The following is an 18,552-nucleotide window of genomic DNA, read 5'->3' as shown; positions in this document are numbered from 1 at the left end:
ACGTTCCTGGAAGAGAAAGTCATCTTTTATATAGCCAAAATACAAGTCATAACCTTGGGGGGGGGTTAATCCCTTGTTCATATCTGGCTTTGTAAAACCAAAGTCATCTTCCAGCAAAACCAAGTAGGGAATTTTTAATACAAATATTTGACAAACTATTTTTATTCCAAGACAATTTAAAGTATAGAAGCTATAGTCTTCACTCAAGACTGCCTCATTTTTAAATTGTTTTTTAAAAAGACACAAAAAGCAAGTGCTTCTAGAAAGACAAATTATATAGAAAACCAGAACATTACTAAATTACTTCAGTTCTTAAAATAAAGGAGACAGCACATTTTTTATTTGGTTTTATATATTGGGGGTATTATGGGTTAAAACAGGTGGCATATAATACAAACGCTTCTATAAAAGGTAGATAAATTTTAAGTGATTCCTCTTTTTCTCCTATGGATCTCAGTACTATTTTACCTTGGAAACAATTTCAGATTCTGAACTGGGAAAGCAAGAGATGTCAACTTCTCTGCCCTTTACAAAAAAAAACACTTTCCCCCACTATTTTGCAAGCTACGTTAATACTCCTGTAGCTGCATCAGGGAGCCCAATAGTTATTTTAACCCCTACTACACCCCTTGTGTAGTAATAGATCCACCTGCTTAGTTGCAGCTCAAGAGGTTTTTATTCCAATAAAACGATTTGGGAGAAAACTGTCTAGTTGGAAGTTGGATCGTATGCAGCCGTTTCTATGAGTTGTCGAAACTTCCTTGTTTGCAAGGAGATTACATTGTGTAACGCTGAATATGTTGCTTCTCAATGAAGCCTTGAGGCAAACAAATGTTGCTTGCATCCCAGCTCCTCTCTCTTTCCACTTTCAAATATGAACAAAACCTCACAGTACCTTTGCCAATATGCCGCCTGGTGTTCTCAATGGTGGAATTCCGGTTAACATTGGAGAGCAGCCCTAGGCAAAATCTGTTCTTGTTGTTTGAAGGATCAGTGAAGCCATCGACCAACACACTTGTTGAAGAGGCATGAAATGCCTCTCCAACACGATTGTTGAGCTCATAGTAGACAATAGAGCACCAGTGTTTTGGCTCTTCATAAGCAACTGCCTGAACATCTGGAAAGGAGGAAAATCAGAAATCAGTGACACTAGAATTAATGAGTTCCTGAGCTTTAAAGTTTTATTTATTTTCAGTGTGTAGGTTTTGGCTTAAGATCACTGAAGAACCAAAAGGGAAAAACATAATCTGGCTACACAGCTGCTAATTAGAAGTCATTCTCCCACAATGCCCTATTATGCAATACATATGAGCCACACTAGCAATTCAATCAAAGCCTCCACATAGCGAAAAGAGAAGGAGCTCTAACTGGTACTTTAACAAGCAGTGAGCAGATTCTTTTTACCACCCTGCTTTACAAGTAGACTCACAAAAACTAGGGCTGCAGTACTGATAATCTACTAATTGGTTAGGTTGAGAGTCCCTGCAGTAGAATGATCAGACTGGCTTCCCCCCAAAATGGTTGTAACCAGTAAGGCTTTACTCATCTCTATGTTTGGGCAGGTGTGCTGTGTTTGTGTGGCAAATGAGCTAGAAAGAAAACTACCAGGTCTCACTCAATTTACCAAACGATGTTGACTGGTCACCTAGTGGCAATCCTTTTCATCACGGCCCACTTCAACGCTTTAGAAAACCCAGATGGGCTACCGTAAACCATGCCTATTTACATTGAAGTCATTGGATAGTATGCAATTCAAAATGTATGCTTTGCACCAGGAACTATTGCTCAAAAGACTTTTGCTACCTTGAGCAAATGTCCATATCATGGTGGAGTTGCACTTGCAAGTCAGGGTCTCACCCTTTAGGGTCCATTCTGTCTCCTAGGGTAACTCAACTGCCATGTTATAAACCACCCGTTGCTGGGGATTTGGAGCATGATGTTGCAAGTACTTAGCACTTATCTGTCCATATCAACTGGATCGGAAGCTGAGAAAATGTTGAGTTAGCCCTGAAGCAGTGATGGGCTTGATGGAAACCAACCAAGAGTGAATCCTTCTAACACAGAGGTATTGTGTTTTAGGTGGTTCCTGTGTTCAAGAATCAGGTGGATGACCCGATCTAGAATGGGTTGCACTGTTCCTGAAGGAAGAGGTTCCTAATACTCCAGGATTTCAGCCTGCCACAGAAGTCCCAATTGCCTTCTATAGCTAGGAGTGTTTGTACTACAGCTGTTACTGGGGTGGGATGCCCTGGCCTCAGCTGTCCATCATATGACCTCCTGGGACACTCTATGACCATCTTGGCTGTGAGTCCTGGAAGATCTGCTCCCTGCCTTGCAGGCCTTTTCCCACCTGGCCCAAGGTGGGCTTCTTGGCCAGATTGGGATCTGAGTTTGAGAAGTTTGACACAAACCACTACACCACAGTGACTTGTGGTTGCTAAGAGAGACTCAGCCAATGACAGTCACAAGTGTAGTTTTGGCTGTAGGAAACGGATAATACAGTATGGAACTTAAGATGGCAGACTATACTCCCCAAGTTGGTGAGCCTCTTATGAAAACAATGAGAATGTGAGCCTTTAGTGCCATTGGCCAGTCCTGTGGAGCACCTTGCCAACAGAGACTCAGTGGCCACCTTCTGTGCCAACTTTGAAACACCTGCTGAAAACTTTTCTATTCCATCAGGCTTATGCAGGCAATTAAGAGTACATCCCCCATCATGGTCTATTGTTGTTTGTTTTATTTCTTTTTGCTTTTAACTAGTTTTTAAATGTATAATATATCCTATTCTATCACAATATAAACTGTTTTTATATTGTTGTAAACTGCTGGTATAGTTTTATGATACAGCGGTATATATTTTTTTTGTAAATAAGGCTTTTCTCCATCCTGTTCACTGATTACGAAAGCTATGCTAAGAAGTGCTGATTCAAACAAGCCATGATATTTTTAATCCTTTCAAGTCATTGTTAGGCAGCCTTTAATTATTAGCAAGTAGGTGCACTCTTCACAGTTAAGATGCCAGCAACCATTAAGGCTGCACACAGCTTTGCCCTAGTTCTCAAACTCTGGAAGAAATCCTGCCAGCTGGCCATTCCTGCAGAATGAAATCATATCTCTCTCACACAGATTTCATACTAACTTCCTCACATTTGCCTTAAGTCATGCAGAGCAGGTGTGCTTTGTCTCTCCATTCCCAGCATGAGCCAACAATAGGAGTTACCCAACTTCATTGACAGGATGCAGCTTGTTAAGTCAAATCTCTTAAGACTAACAAATCTTCACAAAGAACAGGCCTCTCTAAATGTCTGCAGCGAGAGTACTTGAGCCTACGTTTGCTGCCGGTGCCCTTCCTATATGTGAACTTCAGCAGACCTTTTCTGAAGGGCTATAAAACAAAGGATGTGACCCTACGTACCAGGTAGAGGTACAGGAGTAGAGAAATGAGCTCACAGAATTAAGGGAAACAGGTGTGCGTAAACAATGTAAGTGTAAAGGAAATAAGCAAGTGTAGTTTTACCCTCTTTTAAAAAATGGGAAGGGAGGGATATTAAGATCAGGGGAGGAAAAAGTTACCAAGATTTAGAGGGAGCATCTGCCACTAGTTGCTACCGGTACTAGTCGTCGGGCCTGCAGCATTACTACTGTAATTGCAACATCCTTCAGCTGTCCAGTACATGCTGTTCCCTGCCTCCTGCTAAAATATCTGGCCCCAAAGCCACAGTGGGAAGGGCGTGCAGGAAACTGCCATTGTGAACACAGAAGTGGGTAACGCTGCAAGTGCTGTGATTTCTGGTAGCAACACAGCTTGTAAAAATAATCTGGTTCCAGATCCGGCCATCTTGCCAGTGCTCTTGGATGAAACTGCTATGGTCATGGTCTAGCCAACACACAACACTACATATGGCAGTGCCGGTGGCAGAAATATTATGATCCTGCCACATGAACTGGAGCCAACCTGGGGAGAAGCACACTGTTTATATGCATCTCTTGTGACCCAATACATAGCAGTTTGTTGTGACCAGAATATCCAAACACACCCTTAAAGACTGGTTAGACACACAGCCCTCTGCTTACTGGGGCTATTCCTAAGGAATGCAACAATGACAGGACAAAGATATAGGGCAATCAGAAAACTAAAGTGTGCAGAAGATCTACAGAGTCAGGCATAAACAATGATAAATTTGCTTCTTGCTTTTGTCAGCAACAAGGTCTATGTGAAATGAACAGATCAGCAAAACCATTTGCTTTATCGGTTGCGAGCCAGCTTTAAAACAAAATGTTAAATAATAATGTTTATACAGTACTCCACATGCAACATATATATGTTAGACCACATTTTGTATTAATAAAAGGGAGTGGGGACGTAAAGGTTTCACCTCCTCTGCTTATTTCTGGTGGAATTGAAGGTGCCATCATATTGGTGTCCATTGGCTGTGAACCATCCTGTGTCATCTGATCTTCTGGAGGCAGGTAAGCAGGAGGGGGAGTATCAGCTAAATGGGAAAAATACAGGACAGATAATTTAATTTCTCTTTGTACATTAGTAGAAAGTGCTAAGACAGGTCAAGCAACAATTTCCACCTATTAATGATAACCCAATAAAACCCTTCATTCCTCTGTCTCAAGTGAGGCTTGCTAGACAAAACTAAACTCTTATAAACAAGGCTAACAACGGAAGCCATTATTTTCTGATCAAGGAATAACAGTTTAGAGTTTCTTTTTGAGGGAACTCAACTTTGAAGCAGACAAAGGTCAAGTTATTCTACATGAGATAAGTGATCCTGATGAGCTTTGTCTTTTTAATTTATGTTTATCATAGCTAGTGATTTTAGGTGCTTAATAAATATCAGTCCTATTGGAAAAGATTTCAGGCAACACTCTTGTACTTCTGTTCTTCCTACCTTCCCAGTTCCAACAGCAATAATTCCCTAATATGGCACTGCAACAGAACTAACAGCAGCTAAAGCAGCCTTACAAATAAGCCAATTAAAATTGCCAACCTACTAAGAGGAACCCCTATTTTCATGCTGGAAGGGAAGCCCCCTCTTTTAAAGATGTGCAGAAATGCAGACTAGTTTTTTTAAAAAATGCATTTGATCAAGTGGAATGACAGAGGAGGGAAAGAACTGAGGATCAGGCTTTCCTTCCTCCACATCTAGCACAGAAACCAAATGGCAGAGGAGAATGGAGTGATCTGTCCTTCCTCCACCAGCCCACTCACCTGCATGGAATTACTGGTGGCCTGTGGCTTTCAGGTGAGCTGTTAATGCATGACCAATTATCAAAATAAAGCATTTCAATTAGGAGATGAACAAAGTAACATTTAAGTTTACTAGCAAACAGGGGCTGCAATCCAGTACATAGCAAGATTTACACTCATGTGCTGTTGACATCAGTGCTGCTAAGTCCGGTTTACTGCCGGGTAACCAGCCAGAATCCTTAGGTTTAAGCTGTCACCAGCTATACAGTTGTTGATTGCTACACCAGGAATAGTTTGAAGACTTCTTCTCTTCCTCCATGTTTGTGTGTTCCTACATTAGTTTAATTTTTCAGAAGTTTAAACACAACTGAGCTATTCTTTAGCATCTTTTTACAACCCAAAACACACAGGAGAGATTTGGAAGAATGAATGAACAGTGAGAATAGGCTATTTCTGTGCAACATTTAAAAGCGCAAACTTCATGCTAGTCTTTGTCTACTTGCCCTTTTGAGACACTGCAAACTCATGTCATAAGATACTTCTACTAACAAAGTTGAGCCTCCTTCTTGAACCAATGTGAAGTGTGGGTTTTGTTTTATTTTTAATGGACAATTGCCTTCCCCTGGTAATTTGGATTTGATCTTCAGCACCAATCTGGAATCCTAGTTGAACAAAGCACCTTTTTAATGCTATCTTTATGTGGTAATTCATTAAAATCCTTGGTAATTCATTAAAATCCTCGACGCGACACCTATTCACACTTTCCGAGAACTGACAGGTGAAAGTGGGCATAATTTAGTCTCTAAGGTGCTACTGGAAGGAATTTTTTTATTTTGTTTTGACCACGGCAGAACAACACGGCTACCTACCTGGAACATAAAATTATGGGGGTTTTTTTGACAAAAAGTATGTACAGTCATACCTCGGTTCTTTAACGGCTTGGTTGTCAAACAAATCGGTTCCCGAACACTGCAAACTCAGAAGTTAAGTGTTCCGGTTTTCGAATGCTTTTCGGAAGCTGAACATCCGCTGTGGCTTCCACTTCAGTGCAGGAAGCTCCTGCAGCCAATCAGAAGCTGTGCCTTGGCTTTCCAATGGTTTCGGGAGTCGAATGGACTTCCGGAACAGATTAAGTTCAAGAACCAAGGTTCCACTGTAGTTTTAATTGCCATAAAGAACCCTTTAAAAACACGCAAATGTTTTGCATTTTCATTGGTTGCCATGAGATATTGAACCAAGCAGAACAAGTGTCCCAACCATGCTCCTAACATTGAGAACTTCCTTCCGAGGCCTCTTGGAGCAAGCTTACCTGGCATCTGGAAAGGACTTCCTGGGTCCGAGCTGGCAGGTGAGTGAGGATAGGTGCCACTGCTGCTTCCTGGGGAGTTTGGGTAGCTGCTGTTGGGCGAGTGAGGAAACGGATGGCTATTGGGCTGTTGGAAAGAGTCTGGGAAAGTAGCATTGTGTGGCATGTGTGGCTCATTTTGTGGCACGCGGAATTGAGCCAGGAGACTGTGCTGTGGGTTGTATTCACTGTGTCTCGGAACAAGCACTGGAGGAAGAACTGGAAAGTTGGGGGGGGGGAGAGAGAGAGAGAGAGAAAGACCGAAAACTTAGTTCAAGGCCACATTTACAGAACAAAGGCAAACTCTCCCATGGATGCAACCATTCCATGTGAGGTATACACTTTCTAGGAACAAACAGGTCTCAGCAAGGACACTTCATTGGATCCTGTCATTACATAACTTAAATTCATACAGTGGCACACTGACTGCCAGGGTCCCAGAGTCGTAAACTCGGTTTTCACAGTAGCTGGAAACAAGATGATCAAAGGTATTTGCTTTATTTTTATATATAAAACACGGAGCAGTGTTTTCTATATTTAATGCCGATGTTTGAAACACTTTTAGTGCATTTTGCTGGCTTGCTAACCACTTAATGGTTTGTAAGCCAAAACCTTGTTAACTGGGAAATTCTTCTGAAGACAATGATAGCACTACATAGGCTATGGACAGAGAACTTAAAGAGACAACAGCTGAAAGTTTATTTTTAGCGTAAGCAATGCGCTAAAAGGTTAATATTGAAATGCTACGGTTTCCTACAGTTGCCAACCAGATATCTATGGGAAACTCATGGGCAAAACGAGATGACAAAAAACCCTCTCCCATTGTTGCTCCCTAGCAACTAGTATTAAACAGCAGGCTCCCTCAGATCCTGAAAGTCATATATATATTAGGGGTATGCATCTGCTTCAGAGAGAATCCAAATCCAGAACCAAATAGGCCACTTTGCAGGGTTTGGGGCCTTGTTTGATACAAAATGAACCTTCTCCAAAGCAGTCTGAATTGTGCTGCTCCCAAAGCTTTTAGACCCAACTTAAGAAGAAGTCAGACACCAGACAGTTGAACATGGACGGTACACAGTAAACTAAGCATGGCCACACTAAAAATGGTATTGGAAGTATTGTGTGTCCCCCCCCCCAATGATCCTGATGTAATTCACCCTTGTCACATCTGCCACAAACTGAGTCTGTATTTTCAGTGAGCTATCTACCATGACCCTAAGATCCCTTTTCTGGTCAATCTCCATGAGCTCAGATGCCCTCAGTATATACACAAAGTTAGGATTCTCGCAGCGCCCCCACCATATGACTATATTTACATTAAGCTGCCTTTTTCTCTTTTTATTTGTTAAACTTTTGCCCAGTCTGTCCAGTGCATTTGCATTAAACAGACTCTTCCAATGCATTCGTACATGGCATTTTACAACAATTTAAAAAAGTAAAAGCACATTCCCCCATAAAAGAAAACAGCACAAAACTCAGAAACATTCTCAAATGAAGCTTCAGGATACGAAAATCCCCTGCCCAGCCAGATATACAGTTGCCAAAACAGGGAAGTTTTAACAAGTGAGCAATGAAATGTATGAGAAGGGGTAAAATAGATATTGCTGGGCGAAGTATTCCACAATCTGGATGCAGCCACTGAGAAGGCCCTCCATGTATCTTCCTCAACTATGAATGGGACACAGATGGGTCTCTCTAATACAGGCATCCCCGAACTGCGGCCCTCCAGATGTTTTGGCCTACAACTCCCATGATCCCTAGCTAACAGGACTAGTGACAGGTAACAGGACTAGTGGTTAGGGAAGATGGGAATTGTAGTCCAAAACATCTGGAGGGCCGAAGTTTGGGGATGCCTACTCTAATGCATCTTAGGTATAGATCCAGGCATCCTGGCACAAAGCCATTTATTGTTTTAACTGTCATCACCAGCACTTTAAATTATGGGAAGGAAACAATTCTGCAACAAACGCAGCTATTACAGAATCTGTGTGGTATGGTATCTTTGGTGAGCACCCATTGACATCCTTGCAGTTAGATTCTGGACCAGCTGAAGGTTTCTGGAGGACATTACAGTAACCCAACCTGGATGCAACCAAGGCATGCGTTACTGTGGCTGGGTCCGATCTTCTCTAGAATAGACACAGATAGTGCACCAACCTAAGCCTGAGCAAAGGCATCCTTGCCCACAGTCACTACCCCCATGAGACACGATTCTAGACATACAATCTGCCCTGTCTTTTCTGAATTTTGCTTCAAGTTATTTCCCTTCCTTCAGCACATTACTGCCTATGGGCACCAGGTCAGGACATTAACAGTTCCCCTGGTATCTGTTGGAAATGTTGCATCTTCTCCTCAGTTCCTGAAAGGAGACTGAGCCTAGAATAACTCATGCCTTGATTACCAGAACAAGCCACATCTTTCCTCTCCTCTCTCACACATTTAAACAAAGGCATATGAAACACTGTTGGGGGGGGGCTTGTTTTGCATTTTGAGAATAGCTGGAAAGAGAATCTTCAAAGTGCTTTTTGCAATCTAAAAGTGGACACACTAGTCATTTTCTCCAAGGTTCCAGAGACACTGGATTTTCCATGCAAGCTACAGACAAAGGGCAGAGGGGGAAAGAAAGTGTCGCTTTTGGTACGGAGTTTCCTTAACAGCTCATGGAAACCATGTCGCTAATTTAAGAGTCTCCCACATTGCGAAAGTATGTGAAAGCTGCCTATCGTGAGATTTCCCTTAATAAAAACACAATTTGCAAAACACAAACACTGTGATGTGTGCTCTCAGAAGCAGAGCTGTGGGACCAAGCACTAATTTAGAAATGGCAAGGCGCTTCAGTTTGAACCTGCTCCAACAGAAGGCGAACATTCATACTTCACATCACTTTTAGAGCAACTTGTAGCTAGTTAGTGAGACCCCCTGGTGGGATACAAATGCTAGCAATTGGGCTGGGAAGAGTTGCCTGTCCCAGACTCTGAGAGGGATTCTATACCTTTTCAAACACCTTTTAAAAAGCAGCAGGTCGACTCGAGTGTGGCTTCTCCCATTTCTGCGCTAGGTAAAAGCACAGGAGCTTCAGTAAAAGCACAGGAGCTTCCCAGTGACCCGGGTCCCCCAAATTAACATCCTTGAGAAAGAGGGCAAAACCCCAAGAGGTTCAGATGAAAAACCTGCCTGCAGTTGGATTGGGATAAGCACGCTTAGCTTGATCAAGTTGGACACCTCCACTGTACAAAATAAATTGCTAAAATTTGACACAGCAGGAAAGGAAGCTGATCTCAGAAGTAGCTGCCAGCCCAGAGGAAGAGGCATAATTGAAGAGACAGCTTGAGACTTTGGCTATGTTGAGCCAAGCACACCTGTTGCTGCAAAGTAACCAAGAGGCACTGATCTGTTATTTGGAGAGGTTGCAAGATACTGGAGGATACAGCTGTAGAACGTTATCACTTTCCTTTCTTGAAATGAAAAAGGAACTGATTTACAAGGAGTGCAGTTGCCTTCTGGTACTCTCTCTAGACCAGGCATAGGCAACCTCGGCTCTCCAGATGTTCTGGAACTTTAACTCCCATTATCCCTGACCACTGGCCCTGTTAGCTAGGGATCATGGGAGTCATAGCTGCCAAGTTTTCCCTTTTCTCGCGAGGAAGCCTATTCAGCATAATGGAAAATCACTTTAAAAAAGGGATAACTTGGCAGCTATGATGGGAGTTGTAGTTCCAAAACATCTGGAGAGCCAAGGTTGCCTATGCCTGCTCTAGACGAGCAACTCTTCTTTGTTCACCTGGTGATGGTTACTAACTAAAAGTTTGTTTTGCTGCACAGCAGCATTACCAAGCACAATACATGTAGCCCACCTTTTCCGCAGGTGGTCCAGGAATCACCGTGTGGATCGCCAGTGCACACGTTCTTTCCCTCTCCCTCTCCCTCCCATGGCAGTGGCGCCTCCTCCCTACCTTCTTCTGGCTTCTCCCCGCCCTGTCTAGAGGAAGAAGGGGGCTGGGCTTTGTTGGTGCCAGCAGCAGCAGCCCTTGAGCGGCCGCCATTTTAAGCAGCCCCTCTCCGGAGCCCTTTCGCATGCCGCTCATCGTCCCGCCACCCCTGCCGCTCGCAAGACACAGGCAAGCAGCCACTGGGGATCGTGGTGCTCTTGCATCACTTCCTCCCCCCCCCCAAAAAATATAGTCCACCCCCTCACACACAAGCTCTGATGGACAATGGACCGGCCCCCTGCTGAATAAGTTTGCTGACACCTGCATTAGGTCATAACTGTTCACATCTACACTAAAAGCATGGATTATTATGTTAAGTAGCCTGTTGCATAAAGGTAAAGGGACCCCTGACCATTAGGTCCAGTTGTGACCGACTCTGGGGTTGCGTGCTCATCTCGCATTATTGGTCGAGGGAGCCGGCGTATAGCTTCCAGGTCATGTGGCCAGCATGACAAAGCCGCTTCTGGCAAACCAGAGCAGCACACGGAAACACCGTTTACCTTCCCGCTGTAGCAGTTCCTATTTATCTACTTGCATTTTGATGTGCTTTTGAACTGCTAGGTTGGCAGGAGCTGGGACCAAGCAACGGGAGCTCACCCCGTCACAGGGATTCGAACAGCCGACCTTCTGATCAGCAAGCCCTAGGCTCAGTGGTTTAACCACAGCGCCACCTGGGTCCCTAGCCTGTTGCATAGTTGAGATCAAATTTGTTGCAGCCTACGTTACAGTTTCAAGACTACACTATATTAACATTAGGTCTTCCGAAACTACCGGTATATAGCTTGGAGTAGTTATAGTTCAGAATGCTATCTGCACAATCAGAATGAATTTCAGGAACCAAAATGCTCTTTCTGCGCAGCCTGAGCAGGAGCAGTGAACAACATTATAGTTAATGGTTGTAGTTTGTCTTCACTTACCCCACGCCGCTGCCCTGCTCACTGCTGTGAAGAATACTCTTACGTTATGAATGGTCCGTGTAACCATTAAGAGAAAGAGGTAGGAATAGGCCAATATATACTGTATATTCCTGCGTGTAAGACTACTTTTTAACCCAGGAAAATCTTTTCCAAAAGTCGGGGGCCGTCTTATACGCCAGGTCGTATTTCTTATACGGTGAATATATCCCAAACTCTATATTTTAACTGGAGAAGTTGGGGGCCATCTTATATGCCCAGTCGTCTTATACGCCGGAATATACAGTATGTGGACTGTCCCTGGATAAAGTGACTTTTCTTCTTTAAGTTCTCATAGTTCTTCACCTAGCTAATGGTTGTCATCTGAACAAGCCAGATGTTTAACTGATAATCAGTCAGTCCATCATTTGAAAAAATAAGGCATGGGGGCCACCTTGCCCCCCAAAATGGCAACTAGACATTCCGTTTTGGCGACTGTAACGTTGGTTTAAGGAGTTTCTAGCACTGTGTATCATTCTATCAACTGATGTAAAAACAAAACAAAAAAAAACCCTCTAAATGAATCCCACTAAAATGGCTGGGACTGGTCATCAGGGGAATGAGACTGGGGGAGGAGGGGAGCCAGGCTAGCAAGCATGTCCCTCCTTTTCGCCCCCACATGATAATAAATCACATGAGGACTGAATGCCTGGATATGTTCTTAGTCATGGAAACCATGGAGGCACTGCTGACTCATAAATTCCAGTGGCATCCACCTAAAGAAACCAAGTTCAGTATCGAAGCTCATCAATATTCCAGAAGATGATTTCAAGCCTTTTAGAGGGATTCATCCAGGGCATCACATCACAAAATGTAAATATACTTTTGGTTTACATTGAACAGCTCAAGACCTAACTTTAAAGGTCAATGCTCCACATTATATTTGCTTGTGTTGGCTAAAACTTGCACACATTACTGGAAAATTGGTTTAGGAAATATAGGTTATCCCAGCACCTAAGAGTTTTTACAAAGGCCTTGTTGAGACAGTTGCTGCTAACCAAGTGTGTGTATTTAAATTAAATGTGTCTGCATGTGTGCCTTAAAAAAACCACACCGAACAAAAGAGATACTACCATGGATACTTAAGGTTGGCCTACTTGTGGCTCTCAAGATGTCACTGAACTGCAACTCCCTTCATCCATGACCACTGGCTATGTTGGCTGGAGTGATGGGAGTTGGAGCCCAACAACAACTGGAGGAAAGTTTAGGGAAGGCCGTTTTAGTAATACAGTGGTGCCTCGCAGGACGAATTTAATTTGTCCCGTGAGTCGTATAGCGAAAAATTCGTTTTGCGTAGCGTCTCCCATAGGAACACATTGAAGTGCGGTTTCCCATAGGGTGCCTCGCAAGATTGGGGGGGGGAATTCGTCTTGCGAGGCACCCTATGGGATGAAAAAAATTCATCTTGCAAAGCGCGCCATAGGAAACTTCGTCTTCCGAGTCTCCATTGAAATCGCAAAACGCTTTCATTTTGCAAGTTTTTCGTCTTGTGAGGCATTCGTCTAGCGAGGTACCACTGTATAATAAAACTACAAATCAGACGGAGTCTCTTAAGGGGAGCCTTAATATCCTCCCCTCTTACTATAGAGTGGGCCAAGCCCCAAGAACAACAAAAACTGAGGTCAAGACAAATTATTCATCCCAGAGGCTCTTTACAATGAAAGTTTACAAGGAAACCAGAAGCCAGTTCTGTCTTCAATGTTTTAAAGCACATACCAGCCAAGTGTTCCAAAATGTCCAAGTTTATAGAATACATCGGATTTCAAACACACACACACACACACCATCATCATCACTTCTAGCTATTTACCCAGGAAATTGGGCTCTCTTGGGAGCAAAGGTGGCATATAAATGTAATATTAATAATATTTTTAAAAAGTAAAACCACTCTTTGCTCAGGTGTGACAAGGCATCCTCCAATTTAGGAAAGAAGAATTAGCATGACAGGTACATATACCAAGAAGACTGCCAGTTTTTCTTTGTTCTGATTGAAACTTACTGCCTTCCACCACCTGCCTAAACTGCATGCAGAGGGGGTTCCAAGCTTACATCTCAATGTTTAAGAACTTAACCTACAGATTTATCCATGTGGTAGAATTATTGAAAAAAAAACTCTGCTGCCAGTGGGAGAGGGAGGAAAAGATTCGCAACCCTACTTCCAGGACAGATAACAAGGTAAGAGAACTATAGCTCTTAATCTGTGGTTATATCCAATTAAAAAGAATTTCAGCACATTAACAAATTAGCTAAATTGCTTGTTCTTTCTTCCTTTTGCAATTTAATCCTGAGGTCAAAAGAGTGCACTTGAGTCTTACAAATATGACTAGAGCACACCTGCGTTTAGTCATTTAAATTGTTAACTTGAAAATGCAGATACAAGAGAAGCCTAGACTGTGTTAAGTGTAATTACTTGGAAGTTCGCTGTACTGAGGCATACAATATTTAGGATCTGTAAAAGGGAAAAATTACCGTAGTTCGAAGGCAAAAGGTAGTCACTGAAGGACTGCTATCTTTGCATTACAAAACAAAAGACTTCACAAAACACAGTTTCCAAGACCAGAACTCACATCCTTACAGTTGCAGGAGGAGACAAACATGACCCCTTATTACATTAGATTCAAAGGCATGTTTAAATATTTATCAAAACCCCGCTAGTTAGACTTAGCATAGTCTTTTAAACTACAACACTTTTGTGTACACGGCCCATGGCTTTGTATAGTCCGTTATAGCTAGCTATTACAGACATGCCTGCGCAAGGCACTTCTTTCCGACAATTGTGCTGGAGTGTTTGCCAGATGACGACAAGCTTCCCCTATCACTTCTTCCTCCTCCCGTCTCTACATATATGCAGCAATCTACCAGGAAGCATGCTGACAAAGCTTGGATTCTCCAAGCTTTGAATTGCCAGTTTTAAGTTACTCCTGCCCTTCAGCTGCAGTTAGCAGTCTCAGCTTTCCAAATGGCATATCACTTTTCACAGTGTTCACCCCCTCAAATTATACACACACACACACACACACACACACACACACACACACACACAGAGACACAGAGAGAGGGGGGATACACCCACACACCCACATTTACGGTATATATAAATTATCTATAGTACAGTTTTCTGGAGCTCAAGTATGCAAATTGGGATACTTGGAATAATTGGGATACTCCCTGCAACTTTTATCCTTAGTAATCTCTCCCCCTTCTCCAGTTAAGCAGAGAGAGAACCAGTTCTGGTCTACCAAAGTAATTCGCTGAACAAAAATTACGCAAGCTTTCCAAATGTGGTTTTGGAAAATAGATTTACTGTGCAACCATTTACCTATTTACTACACAGTCTCAAAACAGTGCACACTATGGAATCAGTCTTGCCTCTCTCATTCAATTTTTATAATCTCTTATAAAAACACCAGGTGTACCAAAATCTAGTGTGGATCTAGGGAAATATTTATTCAGTTCTAGCAAGGGCAACAGATCTATTATTCTCATGAGCTTTTGAGCAGCTTTCCCCAACGTGGGACAGACAACTTGAGGCTGGCTTCCACCAAGATCTCTGCCTAAGAAACTGCTGCACCCAAGTCTAATATAGGAAGTCAACGGTCCCAGACACATAGTCATCAAAGCAGCAAGTTTATTTCACTGCTTAGCAGAATGCATTGCGACTGCAAGTTTTACTTTCGCTTCCTCTACCACAAGGAGCCATTACTAACCTACTGAATTTTTTAAGAGTCACATAGTATTTGTAACACAGAGAGAGATTACAGCTATAATGTACAAGGAGAGAGTGATGTATATCAGTTTATTATGTCCTACAAGTACCTGAGTCTATCTTGAATACATGAGTAAGCATAGATGTGGTGAGCTAATGTCTTAAGATGGTTCAGTAGTATAACTAAGATTTCTGAGATACCTCCGTTGGTTAGAGTGTGGTGCTGATAACGGCAATGCTGCTGGTTCGATCCCTGTAAGGGACAGCTGTATATTCCTGCCCTGCAGGGGGTTGGACTACATCAGGGGTTGGCAACATTTTTTGAGGCCGGGCCAGTCCACTCCCTGGCAGACCTCTTGGTGGGCCGGAGCATGTGCGCCCGTGCATGCGCTCAAGCTATTTCCGGCACTCTTCCAGGTAGGAAGAGCGCTGGAAATAGTTTGTGCACATGTGCATGGGCGCTCTGCCGTCCCAGAAGTGCGCCGGAAATAGCGTATACACACGTGTGCGGGCACCTCCGGGTGAGAAGCACCTGTGAGTGTGCGCACATGCTATTTCCAGCGCTCTTCAGACCCGGAAGTTGGTCCCTGCGGCGAGGGGGGGAAATAGCGCCGGGGGGGGGGAGCACAGAATCCCCACGCCGATCCATGGAATGGCCTTGGGCTGGTTCCAGGAAGCTCATGGGCCGGAGCCAGCCCTTGGGCCTTAGGTTGCCGACCTCTGGACTAGATGATGCTCAGGGTCTCTTCCAACTCTTATTACCGTGTTTCTCATATTATAAGTCATGTCTTATATTAATTTTTTCTTCAAAAAAACACGACATGGCTTATTTTTGAGGGATGTCTTATTTTTTAATAAAGTGCACGCGGGCGCTGTTTGCCGGGCTTGTCAAGCCCAGCAAGGAGCGCCCGCCGATCTTCGGTGACAGGCGGGGATGGGGGGAGAGCGGAGAACGATCTCCGCTTCTCCCCCACCCCCGCCTGTCACACAGCACAGGGCCGAAGATCGGCGGGCGCTGTTTGCCGGGCTTGTCAAGCCCAGCAAACAGCGCCCGCCGATCTTTGGTGACAGGCGGGGGTGGGGGGAGAGCGGAGCACGATCTCCGCTTCCCCCCCACCCCCCCTGTCACACAGGACAGGTCCGAAGATCGGCGGGCGCTGTTTGCCGGGCTTGTCAAGCCCAGCAAGGAGCGCCCGCCGATCTTTGGTGACAGGCGGGGGTGGGGGGAGAGCGGAGAACGATCTCCGCTTCCCCCCCACCCCCGCCTGTCACACAGGACAGGTCCGAAGATCGGCAGGCGCTGTTTGCCGGGCTTGTCAAGCCCAGCAAACAGCGCCCGCCGATCTTCGGTGACAGGCGGGGGTGGGCGGAGAGCGGAGAACGATCTCCGCTTCCCCCCCACCCCCGCCTGTCACACAGCACAGGTCGGCGGGCGCTGTTTGCCGGGCTTGTCAAGCCCAGCTAGGAGCGCCCGCCGATCTTTGGTGACAGGCGGGGGTGGGGGGAGAGCGGAGAACGATCTCCGCTTCCCCCCCACCCCCGCCTGTCACACAGGACAGGTCCGAAGATCGGCGGGCGCTGTTTGCCGGGCTTGTCAAGCCCAGCAAGGAGCGCCCGCCGATCTTTGGTGACAGGCGGGGGTGGGGGGAGAGCGGAGAACGATCTCCGCTTCCCCCCCCACCCCCGCCTGTCACACAGGACAGGTCCGAAGATCGGCGGGCGCTGTTTGCCGGGCTTGTCAAGCCCAGCAAGGAGCGCCCGCCGATCTTTGGTGACAGGCGGGGGTGGGGGGAGAGCGGAGCACGATCTCCGCTTCCCCCCCACCCCCGCCTGTCACACAGGACAGGTCCGAAGATCGGCGGGCGCTGTTTGCCGGGCTTGTCAAGCCCAGCAAGGAGCGCCCGCCGATCTTTGGTGACAGGCGGGGGTGGGGGGAGAGCGGAGAACGATCTCCGCTTCTCGCCCACCCCCGCCTGTCACACAGCACAGGGCCGAAGATCGGCGGGCGCTGTTTGCCGGGCTTGTCAAGCCCAGCTAGGAGCGCCCGCCGATCTTCGGTGACAGGCGGGGGTGGGCGGAGAGCAGAGAACGATCTCCGCTTCCCCCCCCACCCCCACCTGTCACACAGGACAGGTCGGCGGGTGCTGTTTGCCGGGCTTGTCAAGCCCAGCAAACAGTGCCCGCCGATCTTTGGTGACAGGCGGGGGTGGGGGGAGAGCGGAGAACGATCTCCGCTTCTCCCCCACCCCCGCCTGTCACACAGCACAGGTCGGCGGGTGCTGTTTGCCGGGCTTGTCAAGCCCAGCAAGGAGCGCCCGCCGATCTTTGGTGACAGGCGGGGGTGGGCGGAGAGCGGAGAACGATCTCCGCTTCTCCCCCACCCCCGCCTGTCACACAGCACAGGTCGGCGGGCGCTGTTTGCCGGGCTTGTCAAGCCCAGCAAGGAGCGCCCGCCGATCTTTGGTGACAGGCGGGGGTGGGGGGAGAGCGGAGAACGATCTCCGCTTCTCGCCCACCCCCGCCTGTCACACAGCACAGGGCCGAAGATCGGCGGGCGCTGTTTGCCGGGCTTGTCAAGCCCAGCTAGGAGCGCCCGCCGATCTTCGGTGACAGGCGGGGGTGGGCGGAGAGCAGAGAACGATCTCCGCTTCCCCCCCCACCCCCACCTGTCACACAGGACAGGTCCGAAGATCGGCGGGCGCTGTTTGCCGGGCTTGTCAAGCCCAGCAAACAGTGCCCGCCGATCTTTGGTGACAGGCGGGGGTGGGGGGAGAGCGGAGAACGATCTCCGCTTCCCCCCCACCCCCGCCTGTCACACAGGACAGGTCCGAAGATCGGCGGGCGCTGTTTGCCGGGCTTGTCAAGCCCAGCAAACAGCGCCCGCCGATCTTTGGTGACAGGCGGGGGTGGGGGGAGAGCGGAGAACGATCTCCGCTTCCCCCCCCCACCCCCGCCTGTCACACAGGACAGGTCCGAAGATCGGCGGGCGCTGTTTGCCGGGCTTGTCAAGCCCAGCAAGGAGCGCCCGCCGATCTTTGGTGACAGGCGGGGGTGGGGGGAGAGCGGAGAACGATCTCCGCTTCCCCCCACCCCTGCCTGTCACACAGCACAGGTCCGAAGATCGGCGGGCGCTGTTTGCCGGGCTTGTCAAGCCCAGCAAGGAGCGCCCTCCGATCTTCGGCTCTGTCCCCCGATGCGCGACGGCTCGGGGAAGCAGGCAGGGAGCTCCTGCTGGGTCCCGCGCCTTCGCCTCTCGCTCGGTCGGGGCTACACGACATGGCTTATTTTCGGGGTATGTCTTATTTTTCACCAACCCTTAGAAATCCTGTCATGGCTTATTTTTTGGGGATGCCTTAAAA

General features: G+C 46.4%; 1 protein-coding gene across 1 annotated transcript in view; it reads right to left on the bottom strand.

Moving 5' to 3' along the window:
• The window catches only part of SMAD1 (SMAD family member 1), a 42,670-nt gene that overhangs the window by 8,236 nt on the left and 15,882 nt on the right, over positions 1-18,552 (bottom strand). Inside the window, exons 3-5 of the mRNA XM_035111632.2 lie at positions 6,510-6,764; positions 4,377-4,493; positions 896-1,117 (exon numbers count right to left, since the gene is read on the bottom strand). Of these exons, the coding sequence (XP_034967523.1) occupies positions 896-1,117; positions 4,377-4,493; positions 6,510-6,764 (594 nt within the window). The remainder of the gene's footprint in view (positions 1-895; positions 1,118-4,376; positions 4,494-6,509; positions 6,765-18,552) is intronic.

Source organism: Zootoca vivipara, chromosome 9 (genome assembly GCF_963506605.1).
Source record: "Zootoca vivipara chromosome 9, rZooViv1.1, whole genome shotgun sequence".
Classification (NCBI taxonomy): domain Eukaryota; kingdom Metazoa; phylum Chordata; class Lepidosauria; order Squamata; family Lacertidae; genus Zootoca; species Zootoca vivipara.
Note: the sequence above shows the minus strand (reverse complement) of the source record. Positions and strands in the feature narration are given on the sequence as shown.